The 26,545-nt window shown below is 66.2% G+C and overlaps 2 protein-coding genes across 2 annotated transcripts; both read right to left on the bottom strand.

The window, feature by feature from the left end:
• Positions 1–231: 231 nt before the first annotated feature.
• Positions 232–1,652, bottom strand: FGF21 (fibroblast growth factor 21). Its single transcript, XM_077840330.1, has 3 exons — positions 1,412–1,652; positions 992–1,095; positions 232–534 (listed from the first exon to the last, which is right to left on the bottom strand). The coding sequence occupies exons 1-3, from the start codon at positions 1,650–1,652 to the stop codon at positions 232–234; spliced, it is 648 nt and encodes a 215-aa protein (XP_077696456.1).
• Positions 1,653–10,309: 8,657 nt separating this feature from the next.
• On the bottom strand, positions 10,310–26,545 carry BCAT2 (branched chain amino acid transaminase 2). Its single transcript, XM_077840163.1, has 11 exons — positions 26,435–26,545; positions 21,135–21,215; positions 20,680–20,880; positions 19,727–19,837; positions 19,188–19,307; positions 18,696–18,859; positions 13,626–13,768; positions 13,015–13,100; positions 11,580–11,720; positions 11,243–11,317; positions 10,310–10,914 (listed from the first exon to the last, which is right to left on the bottom strand). The coding sequence occupies exons 1-11, from the start codon at positions 26,477–26,479 to the stop codon at positions 10,876–10,878; spliced, it is 1,206 nt and encodes a 401-aa protein (XP_077696289.1). The 5' UTR covers positions 26,480–26,545; the 3' UTR covers positions 10,310–10,875.

Here is a 26,545-nt window from a genome sequence, read left to right as displayed (position 1 = left end):
ACCAAATATGGCTGGTGGGAATCGGCCCGTAGGACCGATGGTGCTGCGTCTCACGGACCGCTGTCTGCATCAGTCTACTCAGCGCTGGCGTCCATAGGTCCCAGTCCAGGGGAAATCAGTCCCGGAGCCAGGGAGAGAACCCAGGAGTCCTGCCTCCCAGCGCCCCCTGCTCTAACCACTAGACCCCGCTCCCCTCCCTGAGCCGGGCAGGGGACCCAGGAGTCCCGGCTCTCAGAAGATGTAGCTGGGGCTCAGGACCCGGGAGAGGCGGCCCATCATGCTGAGTGGGTCGGAGGACTCCACATCCAGTGGCGGGTCGCCGTAGAAGTCGTATTCCAGCAGGACGGGCTCCACCGGCACCCGGCTGACCATGGGCAGGAAGTGGAAGAGACGGGGGGCCGGGTGCCCCCGGGCCCCAGGGGGCCCCTCCGCAGGCCTCAGGCTGACAGGGATGTTGCGGGTCTCAGAGAAGTAGAGGTTGTACCCATCGCGCTGAACCTTCTCCCGGAAATTACAAGCCTCCGAGTATGAGCTCTGCGGGGGAGGGAGATTATAGGGGTGCAGGTGAGCAGCTGTGTCTGAGGCCCCTCCCTGCTCTAAGCATTAGACCTCACTCCCCTCCCAGAGCCGGGGAGAGAACCCAAGTGTCCTGGCTCCCCCCACTCTAACCACTAGAACCACTCCCCTCCCAGAGCCGGGGAGAGAACCCAAGTGTCCTGGCTCCCAGCCTGTGCCGTGACACAGCCCCCCCCCATCTAACCACTAGACCCCACTCCCCTCCAAGAGCTGGGGAGAGAACCCAGGAGTCCTGACTCCCAGCCCCCCTTGCTCTAACCACTAGACCCCCCCTCCCCTCGCGGAGGCAGGATGGCAGGGAGGGGGAGAGATGCAGGGCTGGAGGGGCCCTTTGGTTGGCTGTGTGTCCCCCTCTCCCATCTAGCTAACGCCCCCAGACCCTAACCCTGCCCCCTGCTGCCGGGGTTCCACTCACCGCCCCATGCAGATGCCCGCTGGGATCCATGCACAGAAACAGGAGCGTTTTCATCCCTTGCATCCGGATCACACCAGGCTTCACCGCCTTAATCTCCATCAGACCTGCAGCACCCGAGGCAGAGCAAAGTCAGCAAGGGAACCCAGGCGTCCGGGCTCCTAGCCCCGCTCCTCTGCTCTAACCAACTAGACCCCACTCCCCTCCCAGAGCCAGGCAGGAGTCTTGGCTCCCAGCCCCCGCCACACTCTAACCACTCAACCCCACTCCCCTCCCAGAGCCTGTGACAGAACCCAGGAGTCCTGGCTCCCAGCCCTCCCCCGTTCTAACCACTAGACCTTCCCAGAGCCAGGGAGAGAACCCAGGAGTCCTGGTTCGCAACTGCCCTCCCCCCGCCCATCGCCATCACCCACCAGTACTCACTGTAGGGGGTCTGGTCGGGGGCCCCGCGCACCTCGCCCTGCGGGGTGATCTCCAGGTACAGCTGCGTGTGGGTGTTAGCTGTGTACAGGTGTCGGAGCCGAACCTGCCCGTCGAACTGGTACAGGGGGCTGGAGTTCTGCAGGGGGGCGGCCTGGGAGGGAGCGGGGGGCCGGGTCCCCCACATCAGGGCAGCCAGCAGCAGCCAGGACACCGCTGGGACGGGGGTCGAGCTACCCCACATGCCGAGGGCTGACAGGCAGTGCCGGATCTGAGCCCAAACCAGGGAGAGAACCCAGGCGTCCTGGCGCCCCCGCCTGCTCTAACCACTAGACCTCACTCCTCTCCGAGAGCCGGCGAGAGAACCCAGGAGTCCGACAGTAGCAATGCTCCAAGCCGCAGCAGGCAGTCCAGTGGGGGTGAGTTGTGTTTCCTTGGCAGGTCAGTGAGGGGGACGTGCGAGGGGGTCCCGTCTCTGGCTGCTCCTGTTTTTCTGAGCCCGGCGGGTCCCCTGGGCACCTATTTATCCCCCCGGGCAGGGTCCCCCCCGCCCCGCGGGCCTGAGTCATGGGACCGCTCTGGTCACTGACTCGCGGAGCGTCCGGCCAGCCGCGGCCACATAAAAGGAACCTGATGCAACTCGGGGAAAGGAAGGGGGGGAGGAGCGGCCGGGGTCCCCCATCCCCCATCCCCCTGGGTTCCCCAGGCCCCCATCCTCCTATCCGGGGTCCCCATCCCCCAGGGACCCCAGTGCCCCCGGGTCCCCCGGCACCCTCACTCCCAACTACCATCCCTCCAGGGTCCCCAGGCCCCCCGCCCCCACCAGGATCCCTCAACACCCCCCTCCAGGATCCCCAGCCCCTCTGTCCTTCCCGCCCCCCCCGGGGTCCCCATGCCCCCAGCTCTCCCTTCAGGGTCTCCAGTTCCCATCCCTCTGGGCTCCCCACCCCCCCAGGATCCCCCCAATCCTTCAGGGTCCCCTGCACTCCCGTTCTGCCTTCCCTCCAGGTCCCTAGCCCGCCCCGGGAATCCCCAATATCCCCCCTCCAGGGTCCCCAGCCATTCCGTCCTTCCCTCCCCCAGACGTCCCCATGCCTCCATCCCTCCGGGGTCCCCAGCCCTCCCTTCAGGGTCTCCAGCCCCCCCACCCTCCCATCCCCAACATCCCTCCAGGATCCCCCCAATCCCCCCTTCAGGGTCCCCTGCACTCCTGTTCTGCCCTCCCCCCACGGTCACCAGCCTCCCCATCCCTCTGGGATCCCCCCAAACCCCCCCCAAGGGTCCCCATCTCCCCATCTCTCCAGCGTCTGCATTCCCCCCTTCCCTCCCTTCCTCCAGGGTCCCCCAACACCCTAACCCCCCCAATCCCTCCTGGGCGCCCCGACACCCAGATACCATCTACCACCATTCCTCCCCTAGCTCCAGACACCCCTGCTGCCAGCTATCCATCCACACTGCCCCCCCACTGTTTTTCGGGGTTCACACCACCACCCATCCCTGTGGGACCAGAGCTCTTTGAGGGAAGGGGAACAATGCGGTCCAGTGTTCAGAGAATGGGAGCGTGCGTCGGGGAGCCAGGACACCTGGGTTCTCTCCCTGGCTCGGGAAGGGGGTGGGGGATCGAGTGGTTAGAGTGGGGGGGAGGGGAGAGTCAGGATTCCTGGGTTTGCTCACTACCATCCCCTTTGCCCCAGTCGCTCATTCAGGCCTGCGGCCATGCCCACCACCAGGGCACGTAGGCACAATGATTTCATCCCCGGGGACTTGGGACTTTGGGCCCGAAAGTGCTCACGCAGAACAGGCCGGGCTGGAGCAGCCTGTGTGTGTCCCTGGCGCCCCCTGCTGGAGGGGCCGGGCCCTGCGCTGTGTGTGTGTCCCTGGCACCCCCTGCTGGAGGGGCCGGGCCCTGCGCTGTGTGTGTGTCCCTGGCACCCCCTGCTGGAGGGGCCGGGCCCTGCGCTGTGTGTGTCCCTGGCACCCCCTGCTGGAGGGGCCAGGCCCTGCGCTGCGTGTGTCCCTGGCGTCCCCTGCTGGAGGGGCCGGGCCCTGCGCTGCGTGTGTCCCTGGCGTCCCCTGCTGGAGGGGCCGGGCCCTGCGCTGTGTGTGTGTCCCTGGCGCCCCCTGCTGGAGGGGCCGGGCCCTGCGCTGTGTGTGTGTCCCTGGAGCCCCCTGCAGGAGGGGCCGGGCCCTGCGCTGTGTGTGTGTCCCTGGCGCCCCCTGCTGGAGGGGCCGGGCCCTGCGCTGTGTGTGTGTCCCTGGCGCCCCCTGCTGGAGGGGCCGGGCCCTGCGCTGTGTGTGTCCCTGGCGCCCCCTGCTGGAGGGGCCGGGCCCTGCGCTGTGTGTGTGTCCCTGGCGCCCCCTGCTGGAGGGGCCGGGCCCTGCGCTGTGTGTGTCCCTGGCGCCCCCTACAGGAGGGACCGGGCCCTGCGCTGTGTGTGTGTCTCTGGAGCCCCCTACAGGAGGGGCTGGGCCCTGCGCTGTGTGTGTGTCCCTGGCGCCCCCTGCTGGAGGGGGCGGGGTCCTGCGCTGTGTGTGTGTCCCTGGAGCCCCCTGCAGGAGGGGCTGGGCCCTGCGCTGTGTGTGTGTCCCTGGCGCCCCCTGCTGGAGGGGCCGGGCCCTGCGCTGTGTGTGTGTCTCTGGAGCCCCCTACAGGAGGGGCTGGGCCCTGCGCTGTGTGTGTGTCCCTGGCGCCCCCTACAGGAGGGGCTGGGCCCTGCGCTGTGTGTGTGTCCCTGGCGCCCCCTGCTGGAGGGGCCGGGCCCTGCGCTGTGTGTGTGTCTCTGGAGCCCCCTACAGGAGGGGCCGGGCCCTGCGCTGTGTGTGTGTCCCTGGCGCCCCCTGCTGGAGGGGCCGGGCCCTGCGCTGTGCGTGTTGAAGCAGCTACTCAGAACATCTGCAAAACCTCACAACATCCGGTTGCGTGTATACAGCTAACAGGATTCGTTTATTGTGGAACATGGTGTCTGGTGATTGCGGGGGCGTAGGGGGGCTGGGAGCCAGGACTCCTGGGTCCTTATCCCTGGCTCTGGGAGGGGAGTGGGCTCTAGTGGGTTAGAGCTGGGGGGGCTGGGAGCCAGGACTCCTGGGTTCTCTGAAGGTTCATCTCCTGGCTCTCAAACAGTAAACAGAGCCGATGAAAATATAAATATTTGGCTTTGCCTCATGGCCAGGCAGGGGGGCGCCCAGTAGGCCAAAGGCTGGGCTGCAGGGATGCGCCCGATTGTGCCCAGTTCCCAGGTCTGGCATGGGCAGCTCCCATCCCTTCCTGGTGCAAGTCGTGCAGCTGGCTTGGCCTCCATGGACCCACACCACCTTCCCCTTTGGGCACTGTGCCAAGGGCCCACCCCTGGCACTAAGGGCCCCACGCCGGGTCCCGACGCCCCAGCCCTGCCATGCCCATCCCTGGCACTGTGGGCCTTAAGCTGGGTCCCGGTGCCCCAGCCATGCCATGCCCACGTCCAGCACTACGGCCCCCACAGCGGGTCCTGATGCCCCAGCCCTGCCATGCCCACCCCGGCATTACAGGCCCCAAACCAGGTCCCAATGCCCCAGCCCTGCCATGCCCACCCCTGGCATTACGGGCCCCACACTGGGTCCCAATGCCCCAGCCCTGCCATGCCCACCCCTGGCATTACGGGCCCCACGCCGGGTCCCGACGCCCCAGCCCTGCCATGCCCATCCCTGGCACTGTGGGCCTACGCTGGGTCCCAGTGCCCCAGCCATGCCATGCCCACGTCCAGCACTACGGCCCCCACAGTGGGTCCTGACGCCCCAGCCCTGCCATGCCCACCCCTGGCATAACAAGCCCCACACTGGGTCCCAATGCCCCTGCCCTGCCCACCTCTGGCATTACGGGCCCCACACTGGGTCCCAATGCCCCAGCCCTGCCATGCCCACCCCTGGCATTACGGGCCCCACACCGGGTCCTGACGCCCCAGCCCTGCCATGCCCACCCCTGGCACTACGGGCCCCACACCGGGTCCCGACGCCCCAGCCCTGCCATGCCCACCCCTGGCATTATGGGCCCCACACTGGCTCCTGACACCCCAGCCCTGCCATGCCCACCCCTGGCATTACGGGCCCCACACCAGGTCCCGAAGCCCCAGCCCTGCCATGCCCACCCCTGGTATAACAAGCCCCACACCGGGTCCCGACGCCCCAGCCCTGCCATGCCCACCCCTGGCACTACGGGCCCCACACCGGGTCCCGACGCCCCAGCCCTGCCATGCCCACCCCTGGCACTACGGGCCCCACACCGGGTCCCGACGCCCCAGCCCTGCCATGCCCACCCCTGGCATAACAAGCCCCACACTGGGTCCCAGTGTCCCAGCCCTGCCATGCCCACCCCTGGCATTACGGGCCCCACACTGGCTCCTGACACCCCAGCCCTGCCATGCCCACCCCTGGCATTACGGGCCCCACACCGGGTCCCGAAGCCCCAGCCCTGCCATGCCCACCCCTGGTATAACAAGCCCCACACCGGGTCCCGACGCCCCAGCCCTGCCATGCCCACCCCTGGCACTACGGGCCCCACACCGGGTCCCGACGCCCCAGCCCTGCCATGCCCACCCCTGGCATTACGGGCCCCACACTGGCTCCTGACACCCCAGCCCTGCCATGCCCACCCCTGGCATTACGGGCCCCACACCGGGTCCCGAAGCCCCAGCCCTGCCATGCCCACCCCTGGTATAACAAGCCCCACACCGGGTCCCGACGCCCCAGCCCTGCCATGCCCACCCCTGGCACTACGGGCCCCACACCGGGTCCCGACGCCCCAGCCCTGCCATGCCCACCCCTGGCATAACAAGCCCCACACCGGGTCCCGACGCCCCAGCCCTGCCATGCCCACCCCTGGCATTACGGGCCCCACATCGGGTCCCGACGCCCCTGCCATGCCCACCCCTGGCACTACGGGCCCCACACCGGGTCCCAATGTCCCAGCCCTGTCATGCCCACCCCTGGCATTACGGGCCCCACACCGGGTCCCGACGCCCCAGCCGTGCCCACCCCTGGCACTACAGGCCCAGGCTGGGGCCTGAAGACAGGCGGTGCCCGCACCGTTTTCTGCAGACTCATCTGTACCCACAGGCTCAGCACTCAGGCCGGGCCGTGGCTCACCCAGACCAGGTTGGTATTTGTGTGTCATCGGGGGGACCGAGCGGGGGGGGGGGGGTTCAGCTTCGCTGGGACTTTGCCTGATACACATGGGCGCAGTGCCAGGGAAAACATGACCCCAGCTGCCCCCCGCTGCCTGAGCCAAGCTGGCCCCTGATGCAACTTCGCACTTGCCTGCGGCTGAGCATCCAGCCCCTCCCCCCAGCTTGTCCCAAGAGACCCCCCCAGCCAGTATCCCCAAGGCCCCCCAAGCCAGGGCCCCCCCAACCCACATCCCCAGGGGACCCCCAAGCCAGGCCCGCCCCAGCCCGCATCCCCAGGGCCCCCCGGGCTCCCCAGCCCATGTCCCCAGCCTCCCTCCCCCCAGCTTTGATGACTTGCAATTTCGATCTCATCCGAAAGGAATGTGCTGTCATGTGCCCTGCAGCTGCGGGCAGGGGCTCTTTATAGGGGGACCCCTTCACCCGGCCCAAGAAACAAGGGCCAGGAGCAAGGACACCTGGGTTGTCTCCTGGCTTGGGGAGGGGAAGGGAGTGGGGTCTAGTGGGTAGAGAAGGGGGCTGGGAGCCAGGACTCCTGTGTTGTCTGCCGGCTGCCGCCGGGCCCAGCTCATGCGGAAACCGGTCACCCCCCATGACGACACCCTCCATCCATCCCAAATATCCACCTCCCCACCCTATACAAAGTACGTTCCAGGATGCACTTCCGATCCCCCGCATCCGAGCCTGCGTCAGGCCAGGGCTGGGTACAGCTGGCGGGGGCGAGGGGGTGATGGATGGCTCAGCCCGGCCTGCAGGTGGCTCCAATCTAAATATTTACACCATTCCTGCCCCCGATGGGGCTGATGCGGGGGGGTGGGGTGGGCGGGAAGGGTGGAGGGGCAGGCAGCTGACCCTGGCCACAGACCAGCAGAGGGGGTGATGTAAAAGGGGCTGGGGGCACAGAGGGAACAAAGGAAGAAATGGAAAGTACCCATCAGTAAAAAGTGAGAAGGGAAAAGTGAAAAACTCGAAAGAACGAAAGAACAAATTAAAAGGGGAGAAGAATGAATGAAAAACTGGAAAGAACGAATGAAAAGCTAAGAAGAATTTGTGAAACACTAGAAAGAACCAGAGACCGAATAAAAAATGAGGAAAAACGAATGAAAAGCCAGGAAGAATAAATGAAAAACTGGATGGAACAAATGAAAAGCTAGAAAGAATTTGTGAAACACTAGAAAGCACCGGAGAATGAATAAAAAACAAGGAAAAATGAATGAACACTGGGAAGAATGAATGAAAAGCTAGAAAGAACCAGAGAACAAATAGAAAATGAGGAAAAACGAATGAAAAACCAGGAAAAAATGAATGAAAAACTGGAACGAACAAATGAAAAGCTAAGAAGAATTTGTGGAACACGAGAAAGAACCAGAGACGGAATGAAAACCTAGAACAAACCCGAGAACAAACGAAAAACTTGGAAAAATGAAAACTAGGAAGAATGAATGGAGACTGTGACGAAGCGGGACTGTTCTTAATGTTTCCTCTGAATAGTGTGGGGGTGCCTCAGTTTCCCCTAGGCAGTTCTTAAGTCTCTAGGGGGTGGGGTAAGGGTGTATGATCCTTGCAGAGCCCTAGAGGGCAGGTGTGTGCAGGGGGCTGGACACAGAGAATGGCCGACACCCTGTTTCCTGGCCATTGATGGCCTGGGCCCTTCCCCCCTGCAAGGTGAGAGCTAAAGGGTTGGAGAACAAAGGGATCAGGTGCCTTCCTGGCCCGGGAAAGGGACAAAGCCCAGAGGAATGGCTGGGGGGGCTGGAGAGAGTCAGTTTGGGGCTGGCTGGAGACATGGAGTGAAGGGCAGACGGGGTTGTCTGGCTCCCTGCCCCCCAAAATGGACCCGGCTGAGGGGTCCGGTTCTCTGCACCTACAAGCTCTGTGTTAGACCATGTTCCTGTCGTCTAATAAACCTTCTGTTTTACTGGCTGGCTGAGAGTCACGTCTGACTGCGGAGTTTGGGGGCAGGACCCTCTGGCTTCCCCAGGACCCCGCCTGAGTGGACTCGCTGGGGGACGCGCCCGGAGGGACAGGGGAGGCTGGAGGCTCTGGGGTCAGACCCAGGAAGGTGGAGCCGGGGGAGCTGTGTGTCCTGCAGACAGGCTGCTCCCAGAGAGGAGATTCCCCCAGAGTCCTGCCTGGCTTCATGGGGAGCAGGTCCAGAGCATCGCCCCGGGACTCCGTGAGAGAGACACAGAAAGAGAAAACCACGAAAGAAAGAGGCACTTGAAAGCTGAATGAGCAAAAGCGAGGGGCAGGGGAGGATCCCGGCCCCAAGAAACAAAAGAAAAGGACAAGACAAAAGAAAAGCTGGAGGAGGGAGGCCAGGAGCGGTGAAGGGAAGGCGGCCCCAGTGAGGGGGGCGGTGGCAGATCGGGAAGTAGGGGGCTCCATCAGAAGAGAGGACCCCACCAGCTCAGCCACCATGGGGAGAGAGGAAAGGCCCCATTCCCCACCCCCCTGAGCCAGCCAGTCCCTGCCCTTGGGCCGGATGGGACCCCCCTAGAGGGGAAAGGCCCCGGGCCCCATTCCCAGCCCCCCTGAGCCAGCCAGTCCCTGCCCTGGGGGTGGGTGGGACCCCCCTAGAGGGGAAAGGCTCTGTGTCCATCCCTCCCCCCCTCCCCGCCGGGGGCTGTTTGGGGTCCTGGGGCTCTGGCTGGGCCAGTCCCTTTTCTTCTGGCTTGGTGTTTACACAGCTCCCCCTAGCCTGCGGCTATAAGACCTCCCAGCTCGGCTCGGCCCAGCCCGGCCCTGACGTAGCCCAGATGTCGCAGGGGTGAGATCCGCTGGGCCAGCACCGCTCAGCTCATAGGGCATCAGCCAGACCCCCGGGCCCCACAGGAGAGCTGGGCCCTGGGCCACAGGGGCTGAGCAATGCTGGGGGAGGAGGGGAATGGGGCAATGCCCGCCCCCCCACTGAGCTATAGGCCAGCTCCTCTCCCCCTCCAACCCCCAACTCCCCCCTCAATCCCTTCCTTCAGCCCAGTTCCTCTCTAACCCCTCCTGCCCTATGATCACGATTCCCATGCAGCGCCCGGCGCCACGGGGCCCTGATCTCAGTTGGGGGGCGGGGGGGGGGATCTGTGCAGCGCCCGGCGCCACGGGGCCCTGATCTCGGTCGGGGGGTGGGGGATCTGTGCAGCGCCCGGCGCCAGGGGGCCCTGATCTCAGTCGGGGGGGGATCTGTGCAGCACCCGGCGCCAGGGGGCCCTGATCTCAGTCGGGGGGGATCTGTGCAGCGCCCGGCGCCAGGGGGCCCTGATCTCAGTCGGGGGGCGGAGGGGGGATCTGTGCAGCGCCCGGCGCCAGGGGGCCCTGATCTCAGTCGGGGGGGGATCTGTGCAGCACCCGGCGCCAGGGGGCCCTGATCTCAGTCGGGGGGGATCTGTGCAGCGCCCGGCGCCAGGGGGCCCTGATCTCAGTCGGGGGGCGGAGGGGGGATCTGTGCAGCGCCCGGCGCCAGGGGGCCCTGATCTCAGTCGGGAGGGATCTGTGCAGCGCCCGGCGCCAGGGGGCCCTGATCTCAGTCGGGGGGGATCTGTGCAGCGCCCGGCGCCAGGGGGCCCTGATCTCAGTCGGGGGGGATCTGTGCAGCGCCCGGCGCCAGGGGGCCCTGATCTCAGTCGGGGGGGATCTGTGCAGCGCCCGGCGCCAGGGGGCCCTGATCTCGGTGGGGGGGCGGGGGGGATCCTGTAGCACCCGCTGTCCCCCATCCCCCGACACAGACTCTGGACCCAGTGGGTTGGTTTCATTTAGTTTAATAGAAAAGCTTTTTGGGTCAGCGCCGGGCATTTCGACCCCCTGCAGGCAGCAACGGGGGGCCCGTGGGCCTGGCCCCGGGGACACAGACTGGCCTGAGAGCCTGGGGGAGCCCAGAACAGGCCCAGCGGAGGCGGGCTACCTCGGGCGGTCTCAGCACACCCTCCAGCTGCTGGCGCCGGGCGGGGGGGGGGGGGGGGGTAGAAATTGCAGGACAGGATCGTTTACCCAGAAGGCATTTCAACTGGTCAATCCGGTCTCCCACAATGCACTGCTCCCGGGATTACCCAGCAGGTCTTGCACTGGCCCAGCTATGCTGGTGTGGGGGGGGGGAGGGGGGTTGGCCCAGTCCCGATCTGACCGGCCCCAGGGTGGGAGGGGACGGGGGCACTGGGCAGGGGGGGATCCCAGGGGTGGGGCAAGTTTGGTTCTGCTCCAGGGATCTGTCTCAGTCATGGGGGGGGAGCACGGGGGGCAGCTGGGGGGTCGCTCTGGGGGAGTGTTAAAAACCAAAGCCCCCCCCCCCGTTATCAATAGGGGGGCGAGGTCCGGTCCGGCTCAGACGGGCAGCACCCAGTCGCTGGGCACACGGCCGTACTGCAAGGAGACAGACAGAGACGGGGGGGGGGGGGTCACAATGGGTGGGAGCTCGGCACAGACACCCCTTCCACAGCCCGCGTGGGGTGGGGGTGGGAACCGGCCCCTTGGAACCGGGCTGAGCCAGCCAGTCCCTGCCCTGGGCCGGGTGGGAGCCGGCGCCCCCTAGGGGGACAGGCCCGCGCCCCATTCCCCACCCCACCAGCCAGTCCCTGTCCTGGGGCCAGATCTTTTCCATACACCTGAAACGCCATCCCTGGGGCTCTGACCCCCTCCCCACCGCCCCCCACCGCCCTGCACTAACCCCAGCCCCCCAGCGGGCCAGTACCTGGATGTCCGTCAGCTCCTTCCAGAACCGCTTGGCCAGCTCGGGGCCGTTTTCCATGGTGGGGACGGGATAGGTCTGGAAGGAGACGAGACCCGATCGGATCCGGCTCCCCCCCATCAAGCCCGGTCCCCCCCTCCAGCCCCCATCGGATCCGGCTCCCCCCATCAAGCCCGGTCCCCCCCCTCCAGCCCCCATCGGATCCAGCTCCCCCCATCAAGCCCAGTTCCCCCCTCCAGCCCCCATCGGATCCGGCTCCCCCCATCAAGCCCGGTTCCCCCTGCCCTCTCCCCCCGACACACCCAGCTCGGCCGGCGGGCCCATCACCCCGGCATCTCACCTTGCCCTGGTACAGGATGTGGCTCACGGGCGAGACGACGCAGGCCGTGCCCGAGCCGAACACCTCCCGGACCCGCTTCTCCTGCAGCCCCCGGATGAGGTCGGCCATGGTGATGCTGCGCTCCGACACCTTGAACTCACCCTGTGCAGGAGGGGAGAGTCAGGGGGATGAAGGCAGCACCCCCTGGTGCCAGGCTGGGGAGATGGGGCTGTGACGAAGTGGGACTGTTCTTAATGTTTTCTCTGAATAGTGTGGGGGTGCCTCAGTTTCCCCTAGGCAGTTCTTAAGTATCTAGGTGATGGAGTAAGGGTGTATGATCCTTGCAGAGCCCTAGAGGGCAGGTGTGTGCAGGGGTCTGGACACAGAGACTGGCCAACACCCTGTTTCCTGGCCACTGATGGCCTGGGCCCTTCCCCCCTGCAAGGTGAGAGCTAAAGGGCTGGAGAACAAAGGAATCAGGTGACCTCCTGGCCCGGGAAAGGGACAAAGCCCAGAGGAGGGAAGGGGGCCGGAGGGAGTTTTAGTTTGGGGCTGGCTGGAGACATGGAGTGAAGGGCAGACGGGGTTGTCTGGCTAACTGCCCCCCAAAACTGACCCAGCTGAGGGGTCCGATTCTCTGCACCTACAAGTTCTGTGTTAGACCATGTTCCCGTTGTCTAATAAACCTCTGTTTTACTGGCCGGCTGAGAGTCACGTCTGACTGCGGAGTCGGGGGGCAGGATCCTCTGGCTTCCCCAGGACCCCGCCTGGGCGGACTCGCTGGGGGAAGCTCCTGAAGGGGCAGAGGAGGCTGGAGGCTCCGGGGTCAGCCCCAGGAAGGTGGAAGCCGGGGGAGCTGTTTGCCCCGCAGGCAATCTGCTCCCAGAGAGGAGACTCCCCAGAGTCCTGCCTGGCTTCATGGGGAGCAGATCCAGAGCATCGCCCGGGGACCCCATGACGTGGGGCTCCCCCCAGCCTGGGGAGCTGGGGTCCTGTGCTGGGGGGGGTCACCCCAAGGAGCAAACTGACCAGCTCACCCCAGGGGGGCGGGGGGCAGAATTAAACCCCACCCAAGCTGAAGGTGCCTGAGAGGTCAGCTGGGGCCCCCAACCCCTACCCCAGCCCTGGCAGGGGTTTGCCCAAGTGAGGGTTCCCCAGCCGCCCCCCCTACTCTGCTCCAGCCCCTGAGCTGGCGACTCCCCTTTAGGGGCCACTGAGCCCCTCCCAGGCCCACCTTGGCCGCAAACCAGCCCCTCAGAGCTTCCCAGCTTCCACCTCCTCTGCCCCCCGCCAACCCAACACAGTGGCTAGAGACCGGCCCCCCCGGGAATTGCTGGGGCAGAGCTCACGCGGGCCCCCCTTCGATCGCCTCCCAGGCCCCATCGCCAGTCTGGGAGCGAGAGGGGGGGAGAAAAGAGAGGCTCCCCCCCAGCCCGGATCTGCCCCCCCCACTCACCCACTTGCGCCCTAAGTCCAGCAGGCTCTGCCGGGTCACCCCGGGCAGAATGATGCCGTTCAATGGGGGGGTCACCAGCTCCAGGTCTGGAAAAGAAAAATCCCGTCACACCCCCCCAGCCTGGCCCTGGGGTGGGGCGGGGGCTGGGTATACAGGGACCTCCCAGCCCGGTGCTGGGATGCAGCCCCTCTGAGCATTCAGGGATCTCTGTGGGGCAGGGGATGGGTATAGGGGGATCCTCCTGGGATGGGGCAGGGGGGCAGGGATCTTGGGAGCCCTCCTGGGGCACCACCGAGAGACAGCCCCTCCGAGACAGGGCGCAGGGGCGGGGCACTTGGGGATCCCCCTGGGATGGGGGGCGGGGAAAGGGTATAGGGGGAACTGCCCTGGCACAGGGTGGGGAGGGGGGCACTCAAGGATCCCTGTAGGGCAGGGCATGGGTATATGGGGACACCCCTGGGAGGGGACATGGGAGGGGCAGGATGCAGGGGATGGGTATAGGGGGACCCCCCGGGACGAGGCACAGGAGTTGGGGATGGGGGACCCCCCTGGGACGGGGAAGGGGTACAGGGGGACCCCCCTCGCCTGTGGCAGGAGGCTCCGGCTCTCACCGCCCTGTGGGTCTGTCCAGAAGAGGAAGATGTTCATGGTGCCGACCTCGGTGATCTGGTGATCGTCCCCATAGAGCCACAGGGCCTGCTGGCACCCGGCCCGCACCGCCTCGTCCTGCACCAGGATGGTGGGGGCATAGTTCCTGCAGACGCAGAGGGCAGCACCCTCAGAGAGTGGGGCACGGCGGGGGAGGGGAGGGCAGTGCCCCCTAGTGACTGGCGGGCGACAGGGGTGTGACGAAATGGGACTGTCCTTAATGTTTCCTCTGAATAGTGTGGGGGTGCCTCAGTTTCCCCTAGGCAGTTCTTAAGTCTCTAGGGGGTGGGGTAAGGGTGTATGATCACTGCAGAGCCCTAGAGGGCAGGTGTGTGCAGGGGGCTGGACACAGAGAATGGCAACACCCTGTTTCCTGGCCATTGATGGCCTGGGCCCTTCCCCCCTGGGAGGTGAGAGCTAAAGGGTTGGAGAACAAAGGAATCCGGTGACCTCCTGGCCCGGGAAAGGGACAAAGCCCAGAGGAGGAGGGGCTGGGGGGAGTTTCAGTTTGGGGCTGGCTGGGACATGGAGTGAAGGGCAGACGTGGTTGTCTGGCTCCCTGCCCCCCAAAATGGACCCAGCTGAGGGGTCCTGTTCTCTGCACCTACGAGCTCTGTGTTAGACCATGTTCCTGTCGTCTAATAAACCTTCTGTTTTACTGGCTGGCTGAGAGTCACGTCTGACTGCGGAGTCGGGGGGCAGGACCCTCTGGCTTCCCCAGGAGCCCGCCTGAGCGGACTCGCTGTGGGAAGCGCATGGAGGGGCAGAGGAGGCTGAATGCTCCGAGGTCAGACCAGGAAGGTGGAAGCCGTGTGAGCTGTGTGTCCTGCAGACAGGCTGCTCACAGAAAGGAGACTTCCCCAGAGTCCTGCCTGGCTTCATGGGGAGCAGATCCAGAGCATCGCCCAGGGACTCCGTGACAACTGGTGTCAGGGGTGGGATGTACTGCACCCCACGGATGGCACTTCCTGCAGTAAGTGACGGGGGAGCAGTAAAACGAAGGGGGACTGACGAGGAAGAGGCATGCTGAGGATTCAGAGAGAGACGGTTTCAGGGGGCAGTTAAACCCTGGGAGTGTGTGACCAGCGAGAAGGACTGTGCAGTAATGGGGTCTCCCAGGGGACTGCGGTGAGCAGTCTCAGGGGCAGAGGAGCCTGCGGCTTGGCCCTGGGAGAGAGAAGGACTTTTGCAGTAACAGGGTCCCCCTGGGGATTGCAGCGAGCGGTCCCAGGGGCGGAGGAGTCTGCCGCTCGACCCTGGGAGAGAGGTGGTGACCTCGAGAAGGGCTGGCACACGAGGGGTTCTCCCTGGAAACTGTGGGGAGCTGAGAGCACACAGGCCTGTGAGTCCACAACAACTTGGGAAGAGCGGAGTGACGGCCTGTCACCGTCTCCTTAAGAAGGACATTGTAACCCTGTGCAGAAAGAGAGGGTTGAGCATTGTGGAAAGTTCACCAAAGCACAATTCATCGTGCAGCTGGAGGAGGATGATCACTCTAAGGAACAGATTCCTGACCCCAAATGGGGCTATAGCAGGATCTGGGAGCAGCTGGAGTGGGAGCCAGGCATCCCCAAGACTCCTGTCCCCGACCAGACGAGGGTCTTCACGATCAGGTTCCCCATCGGGGGATTGGAGACGGTCGGGATTGGAGCTGAGTTCAAGAGAGCAAGAGGACTGCGAGAGACAGCGAGAGCCCGAGAAAGAGCTGCAGAAGCAGCAGCAGCATGAACTGGCGGTGGGGGAGCGGAGAGGCCTAGGAGACCTCCCCGGGGTGAGTGGGGATAGACCCTGGGGGGCCAGTTCCGCAGGGAACCTCGAGACTAAATTGCTGCCCCTGGTTAAGGAGTGGGGGATGTGGATGCCCACCTCACTGCCTTTGAGCAGGCTGGTGATTTGAACCAGGGGGACCCTGCAGAAAAGCCTCAGTGTCTAGCTCCCTTGCTGGGTCCCAAGGCCACAGACTCCGTCAGCCAGATGGGTGGGGTGGTGGACAGGCTCCCACTCCTGACCCCAACCTATATGTCTGTGTGGAGTCTCCTGGACTTGGGCCCCTCAGACCCCCAGTGGGAGCGGAAGGTGATGGTCAATGGGGAGACATTCCTGGGGTGGCGAGATCCGGGGACAGAGAGAACTGGTGTCAGGCCCCGGGTGGTGCAGCCTCCGAGGCTGAGGGGCCGTGTGAGCTGGGTGAGGGTCCCAGGGACGAAGCCCCTCGCCCTGCCTATGGCCCAGATCTCTGTGCAGACCCAGGAGGGGTGGGGCTGGCTGGACGTTGGGGTTCTCCGGGATATCAGCTGCGAGACCCTGTTGTGGGGTGACTGTGTCTCTTTGGGACAGGATCCAGGCCCTGCTCCTGTAATGGCCAAGGGTTTGAATTTGAATCCAGGGAACCAATCGGTGGAGAGGGAAATGGTCAGTGAAAATGCAGATGACCTGGCTGGCAGCTGGGAGGAGCTGCTAGGCTCAGGCTACCTGCCTGCCTGTAACTAGACCACTTGGGCTGGGTGGGACAGAGAGATGCTCCCTGCCCCCTTGCACACCCACCGGAGCGGGGGGCTCAGGCTGGCTCTGATGCAGTGAGGAAAGCAGGGAGCTCGCTGCCTACCCCCACTGGGACAGCAAGGGCAGCGCTGAGCACAGTGGGAGCTGAGACCCCAGCTGAGTGGGGGGAGACACAGGCAGGGCAGGGGATCTGTGGGGAGTGGCAAGGTGCTTGGTAAGGACAGTCTGGATGAGCCTAGGCAGCCTTGTGAGCTGATGGCTGTGTCTAGTCAGCAGGGTGGGAAGGCGAGGAGAGTGGAAGATGAGTGTCCCTGGACCTTACCTGTTAGCTGGGTGGAGAATTGGGACAGGGAAGGAAACGTGCTCGTGTCTGTCAGGGGTATTGACTTGCCCATGGAGGGAGCTACCCTGATCTCCAAGCAGTTGACTGTGACCAGCCTTGTGTGCTGGGACAAGGGGAATGAGATCCCAAGCTGGGTGTCTGGGAAAGGAGAAAGTGTGTCCGGCTCTTCTTTGTCTGTGGAGCAGACAGAAGGGGCCTTGCAGCCTGTGGTGGTTGAGGGTCGTGCAGTTGTCTCAGAGCTGGTTCTGGATTCAACTAAAGCCCAGGAAGGGAAGGGCCCTAAGTTTGTGTCTGCTCGGGAGAATGGCGCTGTAACTAGGTCACATCCAGTTAGGGTCTATGTAAAATCCCAGAGTCCAGACAATTTTGGTGCTTGTATTTTGCCTGTTGCTAGTGTGTTGTTGGGAAAGGGTGCAGCAACTCTGTCTGATCAGAGTGAGATCCTAGCCAGGGCACAAGGAGAGCATGAAGGTGATGTGATTGTGTTACCTACTGAGGGTGTGGAAACCTGTAGCAAGAAGGAAAAGATTCCTGAACTTGTGTGTGGAGAAGGGAAGGAGAAGGCTTCTGACATTTTCTCTAGGAAGTCTGTCAGTTTGCCTGAAAGGGGATTGTGTAGGAATCCACCGGATGGGCCAGAGGTGATTCTGGATGTAAGGGAGACCCAGAAAGAGTCTGTTGTTGCTCAGGAAAGTGTTCCTCTAGAGCAAGCCCTCGGTGAAGAGGGTAAGAGCAGAATTTCTGGGAGGGGTGAATTGTTGCATAGAAAAGCCCCTAGGGAAAGGAATCCTCAGGGAGTCTTTGCAAGCAGTTTATTGCAACTGAAGGGTGTGAAAGTGATTTAATCAAGAAAGTTTCAGTTCCTAGCAGCCAGAAATTTTCTGCTGTGAATGGATCCACTGACTTTCCTGTTGAAAGACCCAGTGTCGATAGCTTTGAGAAGGTCTCAGATGGAGTGAAAGCAGTTAAGAAAGTTAAATAGTCCTATAACCAGGTGGCTGTGTTTGGCCAGCTTGTTGGGGAGAAAACCCAATCCCAGTTTGACCCCCTGGGGTTTTGGGGTGGCCAAAGGGCACGGGCCGCATAAACCTTCCCACATGCGGCCTGCGAGTGCAATCGACCACCCCCGACCTAAGGGAGGGCGTGAAACTGGAAGGGCCTGGTGTAACTCCTACCAAGGAATGGGAGAGGTGCTGGGGCATCCATGGGAACGCTTGTGGCTTCGAACTTCCCCAGGTCACCGGCTAAAGTGACCCCGCTCAGTTCGATCTCGAAGGAGGGAGAGATGTGACAAAGTAGGACTGTTCTTAATGGTTCCTCTGAATAGTGTGGGGGTGCCTCAGTTTCCCCTAGGCAGTTCTTAAGTCTCCAGGGGGTGGGGTAAGGGTGTATGATCATTGCAGAGCCCTAGAGGGCAGGTGTGTGCAGGGGTCTGGACACAGAGAATGGCCAAAACCTTGTTTCCTGGCCACTGATGGCCTGTCCCTTCCCCCCGGAAGGTGAGAGCTAAAGGGTTGGAGAACAAAGGGATCAGGTGACCTCCTGGGGAAAGGGACAAAGCCTAGAGGAGGAGGGGCTGGAGGGGGTTTCAGTTTGGGGCTGGCTGGGGACATGGAGTGAAGGGCAGACGGGGTTGTCTGGCTCCCTGCCCCCCAAAATGGACCCACCTGAGGGGTCCTGTTCTCTGCACCTACAAGCTCTGTGTTAGACCATGTTCCTGTCGTCTAATAAACCTTCTGCTTTACTGGCTGGCTGAGAGTCACGTCTGACTGCGGAGTCGGGGGGCAGGACCCTCTGGCTTCCCCAGAACCCCGCCTGAGCGGACTCGCTGGGGGAAGTGCCTGGAGGGGCAGAGGAGGCTGAATGCTCCGAGGTCAGACCAGGAAGGTGGAGCCGGGGGAGCTGTGTGTCCTGCAGACAGGCTGCTCCCAGAGAGGAGACTTCCCCAGAGTCCTGCCTGGCTTCATGGGGAGCAGATCCAGAGCATCGCCCGGGGACTCCATGACAAGGGGGACAAGGTCGGGGACAGGGGACAGCACCCCCTAGCGGCTGGCAGGGGGGAGAGGGGACACAACTGGGGGCAGGGGACAGCACTGCCTAGTGGCTGGTGGGGTGGAGGGGGGCATGGCTGGGGTCCGGAGGGCACCACCCCCCAGCGGCAGGCTGGGGCCTGGAAGCTCATACTCACCCCCCCATCTTGTAGTCGCCGACGCCCCCCAGCCAGGCGCGGACGTAGCGTGGCTCGGCCAGCAGGCCCACGGCGCCCATGGGGCCGGTGGCGAAGTAGGCCCCCACTGGAGACAGGATGACGAAGAGGAGGGCGTGGCCGGGACGGGACACCCCCAGCGATGGCTGCGGGGGGGCGGAATAAAGTGTCAGAACCCCGCACCCCATGGCCGCACCCCACACCAGAGCCCCTGCAGCAGTGGGGGGGGGGGGCTTCAAAAGGTTGAGGAGCAAGAAGCCAGGGGAGCCCAGAGTCGGGGTGCAGGGGAAGGAGCAGATTAGGGGGATGCAGGTGGGAGACAGATCTGGGGACAGAGGCGGGAGACACATCTGGGGGACTGGGGGGGCGCAGGCAGGAGACAGATCTGGGGGCCCGGATGCCGCAAGGTCGGAGGCAGGCGGGATGTGTCCCGTGGGGATGGCGGAAGTCGGGGCGCCCCTCGGGGCTCCGCACCTCGGTGCCAATGAAGGTTGGGCGGATGTAGAGACTGGCGCTGTCCGAGTGCGGCACCCAGTCCTGGTCGAGGGCCACGAGCCGGCGGATGCAGTCCAGGAGCTGCAGCTGGTCGAAGGGCTGAGGGAGAGAGGGCAGTGCTGGAGAGAGGGGGCAGCCCCCAGGGCCAAGACAGAACCCAGGAGTCCTGGCTCCCAACCCCTCCCCCCCTCAGCTGTAACCACTAGACCCCACTCCCCTCCCGAAGCCACAGAGGGAGCCCAGGAGTCCTGGCTCCCAACCCCCCACCCCCCCGGCTCTAACCACTAGACCCCACTCCCTTCCCAGAGCCTGACAGAGAACCCAGGCGTCCTGGCTCCCAACCCCGCCCCCGCAGCGGTAACCACTAGACCCCACTCCCTTCCAAAAAGAGAACCCAGGAGTCCTGGCTCTCAGCCCCCTTGAAGTTCACCCAAGCAGCATGGGGGGGATAACCGGTGGCCAGGGGCCTGGTCAGCGAGGGCCCCATGCAGGAGGCCTGGGGAGGGGGGGTCACTCACCGGCAGGCTGGCCCGGGCGGCCGAGCGGCACATACGCTCCATGTTCATCAGCGGGCGGAAGAGACGGACTCGCTGATCCTGGCCCCGGAAAGCCTTCATCCCCTCGAAGAGCTGGGGAGAGCCAGCACCGTCAGCCGGGGGCTGGGACGCGGCCCCTCTGGGGCAGGGTCTGGGGCCCCCTCGCCCGGGCTGGGACGCAGCTGGCTCTGGGGGTGGGGAAGGTATCTGGGGCCCCCTCGCCCGGGCTGGGACGCGGCTGGCTCTGGGGGTGGGGGAGGTATCTGGGGCCCCCTCGCCCGGGCTGGGACGCGGCTGGCTCTGGGGGTGGGGGAGGTATCTGGGGCCCCCTCGCCCGGGCTGGGACGCGGCTGGCTCTGGGGGTGGGGGAGGTATCTGGGGCCCCCTCGCCCGGGCTGGGATGCGGCTGGCTCTGGGGGTGGGGGAGGTATCTGGGGCCCCCTCGCCCGGGCTGGGACGCGGCTGGCTCTGGGGGTGGGGGAGGTATCTGGGCACCCTTCACCGGGCTGGGACGCGGCTGGCTCCGGGGTGGGGGAGGGTCTGGGCACCCCTCACCCGGCTGGGACGCGGCTGGCTCTGGGGGTGGGGGAGGGTCTGGGAACCCCTCACCCGGCTGGGACGCAGCTGGCTCTGGGGGTGGGGAAGGTATCTGGGGCCCCCTCGCCCGGGCTGGGATGCGGCTGGCTCTGGGGGTGGGGGAGGTATCTGGGCACCCCTCACCGGGCTGGGACGCGGCTGGCTCCGGGGTGGGGGAGGGTCTGGGAACCCCTCACCCGGCTGGGACGCGGCTGGCTCCGGGGTGGGGGAGGGTCTGGGCACCCCTCACCCGGCTGGGACGCTGGGGGTCGGGGGCTGATTATCCAGGGCCCCCTTGCCTGAGCTGGGACGCCGCCCTCTGGGGTAGCAGGGGCTGGGAGTAGGGCGCCCCGACTCACCTCCACAGCGTAGTGCAGGGCGGAAGAGGCCGGGTGCAGGCTCAGGTTCTGGAAGGGTTTGATGTGGGGCTGGCCCCAGCCCCGGTCCCGGTCCCACTCCACCGTGAGCATGTGGTCGGTGAAATGCTTCCCGAACTGCAGCTGTCCCGCCTCCGGCTTGGGCTTCGGCTCATTGGTCAACTCCACCTGCAGGTCCGAGGCCTGGAAAAGAACCCAGGCATCCTGGCTCCCGGCTCTAACCACTAGACCCTACTCCCCTCCCAGAGCCGGGGAGAGAACCCAGGAGTCCTGGCTCCCAGCCCCCTGCTCTAACCTCTGTACCATCCCCCCACCCCCGACAGAGAACCTAGGCATCCAAATTCCCAGCCCCCACCGCCCCACTCTAACCATTAGACCCTCCTCCCCTGCCCTCCCCGCGCCAGGCAGAGAACCCAGGCGTCCGCGTTGGCACTAACCTTGAAGAAGGTGCTGATGGGTCTCCGGGGGCCGAGGGGCAGCAGCCGGTCCAGGGCAGCACAGAATCGACCCGGCAAAACCTGCAGGACAGAGGGAGGAGTGGCTGGGGGCGTGGGGGGGGGCAGGGGCCCAGGGAGCCCCCATTTACAGGGGTGCAGGCTGGAGAGCGCCCCCTAGCGCGGGCACGGGGCCAGCCTTCCCTGCTGCAGAGAGCGCCCCCTGCTGGGCCCCCCGCCACCCCCATCACTCTCGGACCCTGTTTCATGCCATCTGAGCAAACACAGGGTTAATGTGTAACCTGGCTCCGTGGTGGGGTGGGGCCAGGGCCCCACCCCAGGGGCGCCCCACAAGGTCCCCAAGGAAGGACCCCTCCCCCAGGCAGGGGGCACTATGGGCACCAGGCCAGGCTCCCCCAGAAAGGGCCCCTCACTGGGGATTCAGTTGGCAGTGCTGGGCGTGGGAACCTGCCCCCACCAGCAGGATCAGCCGCATCCGTCCCCCTCCCCTCCGCGTTTCCCCCACCCCACCCCACCCCGCCCAACTGGACTTCGCTCCCCACGGAGCCATGCTGGTCTCCAGGCAGGAGACACGGAGCCGGGGGCCACACAGCAGAGAGCCCGGGGCCTTCGCTCCCCCCCCCCACAGCATGCCGGGGTGCAAGCCAGCCGGACGCCTGGGTCCCCGGTAAGTTCCTTCCCCGCAGCCCTGGAGGCCAGGGTTCAGTGTCAGTGCCCCCACCCCCAAATCACAGGCGTGGGTTCCTGGTAGATTCCGCCCCGGACTCCTGGGTTCGCGGCCGGCCCCCCAAGAACCTCCAGTGTGTGGGCTCATGGTAAATCCCTCCCCCCACCGGACTCCTGGGTTCGCAACCCACCCCGCAAACCCCTACTGCAGCATTTACGGTAAACTGGTCAATTCCCTCCCCACACAGAGGGGTTTGCAGCCAACACCCCCTCCACCACATGCTCCCCCCATGCTCAGTCAGCCCCCCCAACATGTGGGCTCACAATAAAGTAGTAAATTCTGCCCCGCACCCCCAGCCCTGGACAGCTGGGTTCACGGCGTGGGGTGGGAGGGGGGGTTGTCAGTAGTGGGAGTGGAACATGGGGACTGGGGAGGGATGTGGGAATACAGGCGGGGGGGGGGGGTTAGTTTATTTCCATGCAAGGTGGAGAGAAAGGGGAAGAAAGGGATAAAAACTTGGGGGGGGGGGGGGCTGGGAGCCAGGACTCCTGGGTTCTCTCCCCAGCTCTGGAAGGGCAGTGGGGTCTAGTGATTAGAGCGGGGGGGGGGGGGGGCTGGGAGCCAGGACTCCTGGGTTCTCTCCCCAGCTCTGGGAGGGGAGTGAGGTCTAGTGATTAGAGCGGGGGGGGGCTGGGAGCACTCCTGGGTTCTCTCCCCAGCTCTGGAAGGGGAGTGGGGTCTAGTGATTAGAGCGGGGAGGGGGGGGCTGGGAGCCAGGATTCCTGGGTTCTCTCCCCAGCTCTGGGAGGGGAGTGAGGTCTAGTGATTAGAGCGGGGTGGGGGGCTGGGAGCCAGGACTCCTGGGTTCTCTCCCCAGCTCTGGAAGGGGAGTGGGGTCTAGTGATTAGAGCGGGGAGGGGGGGGCTGGGAGCCAGGATTCCTGGGTTCTCTCCCCAGCTCTGGGAGGGGAGTGAGGTCTAGTGATTAGAGCGGGGTGGGGGGCTGGGAGCCAGGACTCCTGGGTTCTCTCCCCAGCTCTGGAAGGGGAGTGGGGTCTAGTGATTGGGGGGGGGGCTGGGAGCACTCCTGGGTTCTCTCCCCAGCTCTGAAAGGGGAGTGGGGTCTAGTGATTAGAGCGGGGGGGGGGGGGGGCTGGGAGCCAGGACTCCTGGGTTCTCTCCCCAGCTCCGGGAAGGGAAGGGATAGGCTGGGGCCCAGGCAGGGAGTTGCAGACAAAGCAGGACCTGGAATGCAGGGCTGGGGGGGCCTCCCTGAGCTAGACAAAGACCCTCCCCCCAGCCAGGTGCTAGGGGGCGCCACCCTCCCTGCCCCCCCACCCAGCTGCACCCCTGCCTAGTGCTATGGGGCACCGCCCCCCACCCCCTACAACCACGCCCTGCCCTGGAGCTTAGGTGCACCAGCTTACACCCCCCCCACAGACACTTTCCCAGCATGCCCTGGGGGAGGACGATATTTCTGTGCCCTTGGCCGCTCCTGCCAGGTACCAGAGGCGCCACCAGGCCCCCGGGGGCCTGGCTCCGTGCCAGCCCCCAGCGCGTCTCCATGGGGCAGCCAGGACAGCGCAGCCCGGAGCCGCCGACACACCCAGCCCCTGCCCCCCACCCCCAGCCAGCACTGGGGCTGGCAAACCAGCCCAGCCACACGTGAGATGAGCGGGAAGGGCTCAGCCCCGCTCAGGGGCAGCTAGGCAACAAATCATCCGGGTGCCGGGGAGCCACTCCCGGGTCGGGAGTGAGGGGCACCGGCAGGGCTGGGGGGCGAGGGGCGAGCACAGGGGGCCCCCCGCTGAAACACTCAGGGGCTGCCTTATTAGCTCAGACCAAGGGGCCCATCCAGCCGCACAGCCAGCCATTACAAGCAGCGCCCCCTAGTGGCCCCTTTTGGGGACGACCCGGTTCCCGGTTCCCTCCTGACCTTCCCCAGGCAGAGAGTCCAGCTCTGGAGCCTGAGCGTGCGGCCCTGTTCACCCCTTTGCCACGTGACCGCGGCCGGCCTCGTTAGCGGCCCGCACGCCCACGGCCTGAACGAGCCCTGCAGCCCAGCTCAGCCAGCCCGGGGCCCGGTTCTGCTGGGGAACTGGGGCACGAGGAAACCCACATTCGCCCAACTATGCTCTGAAAGGGGGGGTATCACCAGAGCGTCCAATCACTGCACCCCCGACTCAAGGCCGGTGCATTGGGAGGTTCTGGTGCCCCTCACTCCCGACCCACAGCCCCCTGCTAGCCCAGCCCTGCCCCTCCCCAGCCCTGCCAGTTACCCTCACTCCCGACCCACAGCCCCCTGCTAGCCCAGCCCTGCCAGTGCCCCTCACTCCCGACCCACAGCCCCCTGCTAGCCCAGCCCTGCCCCTCCCCAGCCCTGCCAGTTACCCTCACTCCCAACCCACAGCCCCCTGCTAGCCCAGCCCTGCCCCTCCCCAGCCCTGCCAGTGCCCCTCACTCCCAACCCACAGCCCCCTGCTAGCCCAGCCCTGCCCCTCCCCAGCCCTGCCAGTTACCCTCACTCCCGACCCACAGCCCCCTGCCAGCCCAGCCCTGCCCCTCCCCAGCCCTGCCAGTTACCCTCACTCCCGACCCACAGCCCCCTGCTAGCCCAGCCCTGCCCCTCCCCAGCCCTGCCAGTGCCCCTCACTCCCGACCCACAGCCCCCTGCTAGCCCAGCCCTGCCCCTCCCCAGCCCTGCCAGTTACCCTCACTCCCGACCAGCAGCCCCCTGCTAGCCCAGCCCTGCCAGTGCCCCTCACTCCCGACCCGCAGCCCCCTGCTAGCCCAGCCCTGCCCCTCCCCAGCCCTGCCAGTTACCCTCACTCCCGACCAGCAGCCCCCTGCTAGCCCAGCCCTGCCAGTGCCCCTCACTCCCGACCCGCAGCCCCCTGCTAGCCCAGCCCTGCCAGTTACCTTCACTCCCGACCCACAGCCCCCTTCTAGCCCAGCCCTGCCCCTCCCCAGCCCTGCCAGTTACCCTCACTCCTGACCCGCAGCCCCCTGCTAGCCCAGCCCTGGGCTCCCTCCCCAGGTCTGCCGGTGCCCCTCACTCCCGACCTGCAGCCCCGCCAGTGCCCCTGCTATACCACCCTTCCCGTTGTACAAGTGGGGAAACTGAGGCATGGCAGAGACTTGCCCGTGGCCGAGCTGGGAACTAAACCCGGCTCGCATCCCCCCCACCCCCGGCTCTACCGGCCTCGCTGGCTGCCCAGGGGTGGACTAGCCCGGGCCAGTGGAAATGGGGCAAGTTCCGGGAGGGTGACCAGATGTCCCGACTTTAGGGTCTTGTTCCTCTGTAGGATCCTATTACCCCCACCCCCCGTCCCGATTTTTCACATTTGCTGTCTGGTCACCCTGACTTCAGGTCACTCTCCCCAGCCCCCGGGCTCCTCTCCCGCCCCCAGGAATCGCGCCAGCCCCCCCCCCCGCAGGGTCCTTGAGAGGCGGAAACAAAACGTTCAAGGTGAGAGAGTCGCTCAGGTGAGAGGGGGACGGCGGAGCCTAGGCCCGGGCTAGGCAGGGGGCTGCGGGTCGGGAGTGGGGGGCGGGCTGCGGGCTGCGGGTCGGGAGTGGGGGGCACCGGCAGGGCTGGGGGGGGGGGCTGCGGGTCGGGAGTGGGGGGCACCGGCAGGGCTGGGGGGGGGGGGCTGCGGGTCGGGAGTGGGGGGCACCGGCAGGGCTGGGGGGGGGGGGCTGCGGGTCGGGAGTGGGGGGCACCGGCAGGGCTGGGGGGGGGGGGGCTGCGGGTCGGGAGTGGGGGGCACCGGCAGGGCTGGGGGGGGGGGGCTGCGGGTCGGGAGTGGGGGGCACCGGCAGGGCTGGGGGGGGGGGGCTGCGGGTCGGGAGTGGGGGGCACCGGCAGGGCTGGGGGGGGGGGGCTGCGGGTCGGGAGTGGGGGGCACCGGCAGGGCTGGGGGGGGGGGCTGCGGGTCGGGAGTGGGGGGCACCGGCAGGGCTGGGGGGGGGGGGCTGCGGGTCGGGAGTGGGGGGCACCGGCAGGGCTGGGGGGGGGGGGCTGCGGGTCGGGAGTGGGGGGCACCGGCAGGGCTGGGGGGGGGGGGGCTGCGGGTCGGGAGTGGGGGGCACCGGCAGGGCTGGGGGGGGGGGGCTGCGGGTCGGGAGTGGGGGGCACCGGCAGGGCTGGGGGGGGGGGGCTGCGGGTCGGGAGTGGGGGGCACCGGCAGGGCTGGGGGGGGGGGGCTGCGGGTCGGGAGTGGGGGGCACCGGGCAGGGCTGGGGGGGGGGGTCTGCGGGTCGGGAGTGGGGGGCACCGGCAGGGCTGGGGGGGGGGTCTGCGGGTCGGGAGTGGGGGGCACCGGCAGGGCTGGGGGGGGGGGTCTGCGGGTCGGGAGTGGGGGGCACCGGCAGGGCTGGGGGGGGGGGCTGCGGGTCGGGAGTGGGGGGCACCGGCAGGGCTGGGGGGGGGGGCTGCGGGTCGGGAGTGGGGGGCACCGGCAGGGCTGGGGGGGGGGGCTGCGGGTCGGGAGTGGGCGGCACCGGCAGGGCTGGGGGAGGGGGCTGCGGGTCGGGAGTGGGGGGCACCGGCAGGGCTGGGGGGGGGGCTGCGGGTCGGGAGTGGGGGGCACCGGGGGAGGAGGGGCCGGACTCACCCTTCCGACGGCCCCGATCCGGGCCCGAACCCCCGCCGCTGCCATGCCCGGTGCCGCCGAGTAATGGGCCCGGGCCCGGCCACGGCGGCGGATGGAAGGTTCCGCCCCTCC

The sequence above is a fragment of the Eretmochelys imbricata genome, chromosome 23, assembly GCF_965152235.1.
Source record: "Eretmochelys imbricata isolate rEreImb1 chromosome 23, rEreImb1.hap1, whole genome shotgun sequence".
Classification (NCBI taxonomy): Eukaryota; Metazoa; Chordata; order Testudines; family Cheloniidae; genus Eretmochelys; species Eretmochelys imbricata.
The sequence above is the reverse complement of the archived record's forward strand: the minus strand, read 5'-3'. Positions and strand labels throughout refer to the sequence as shown.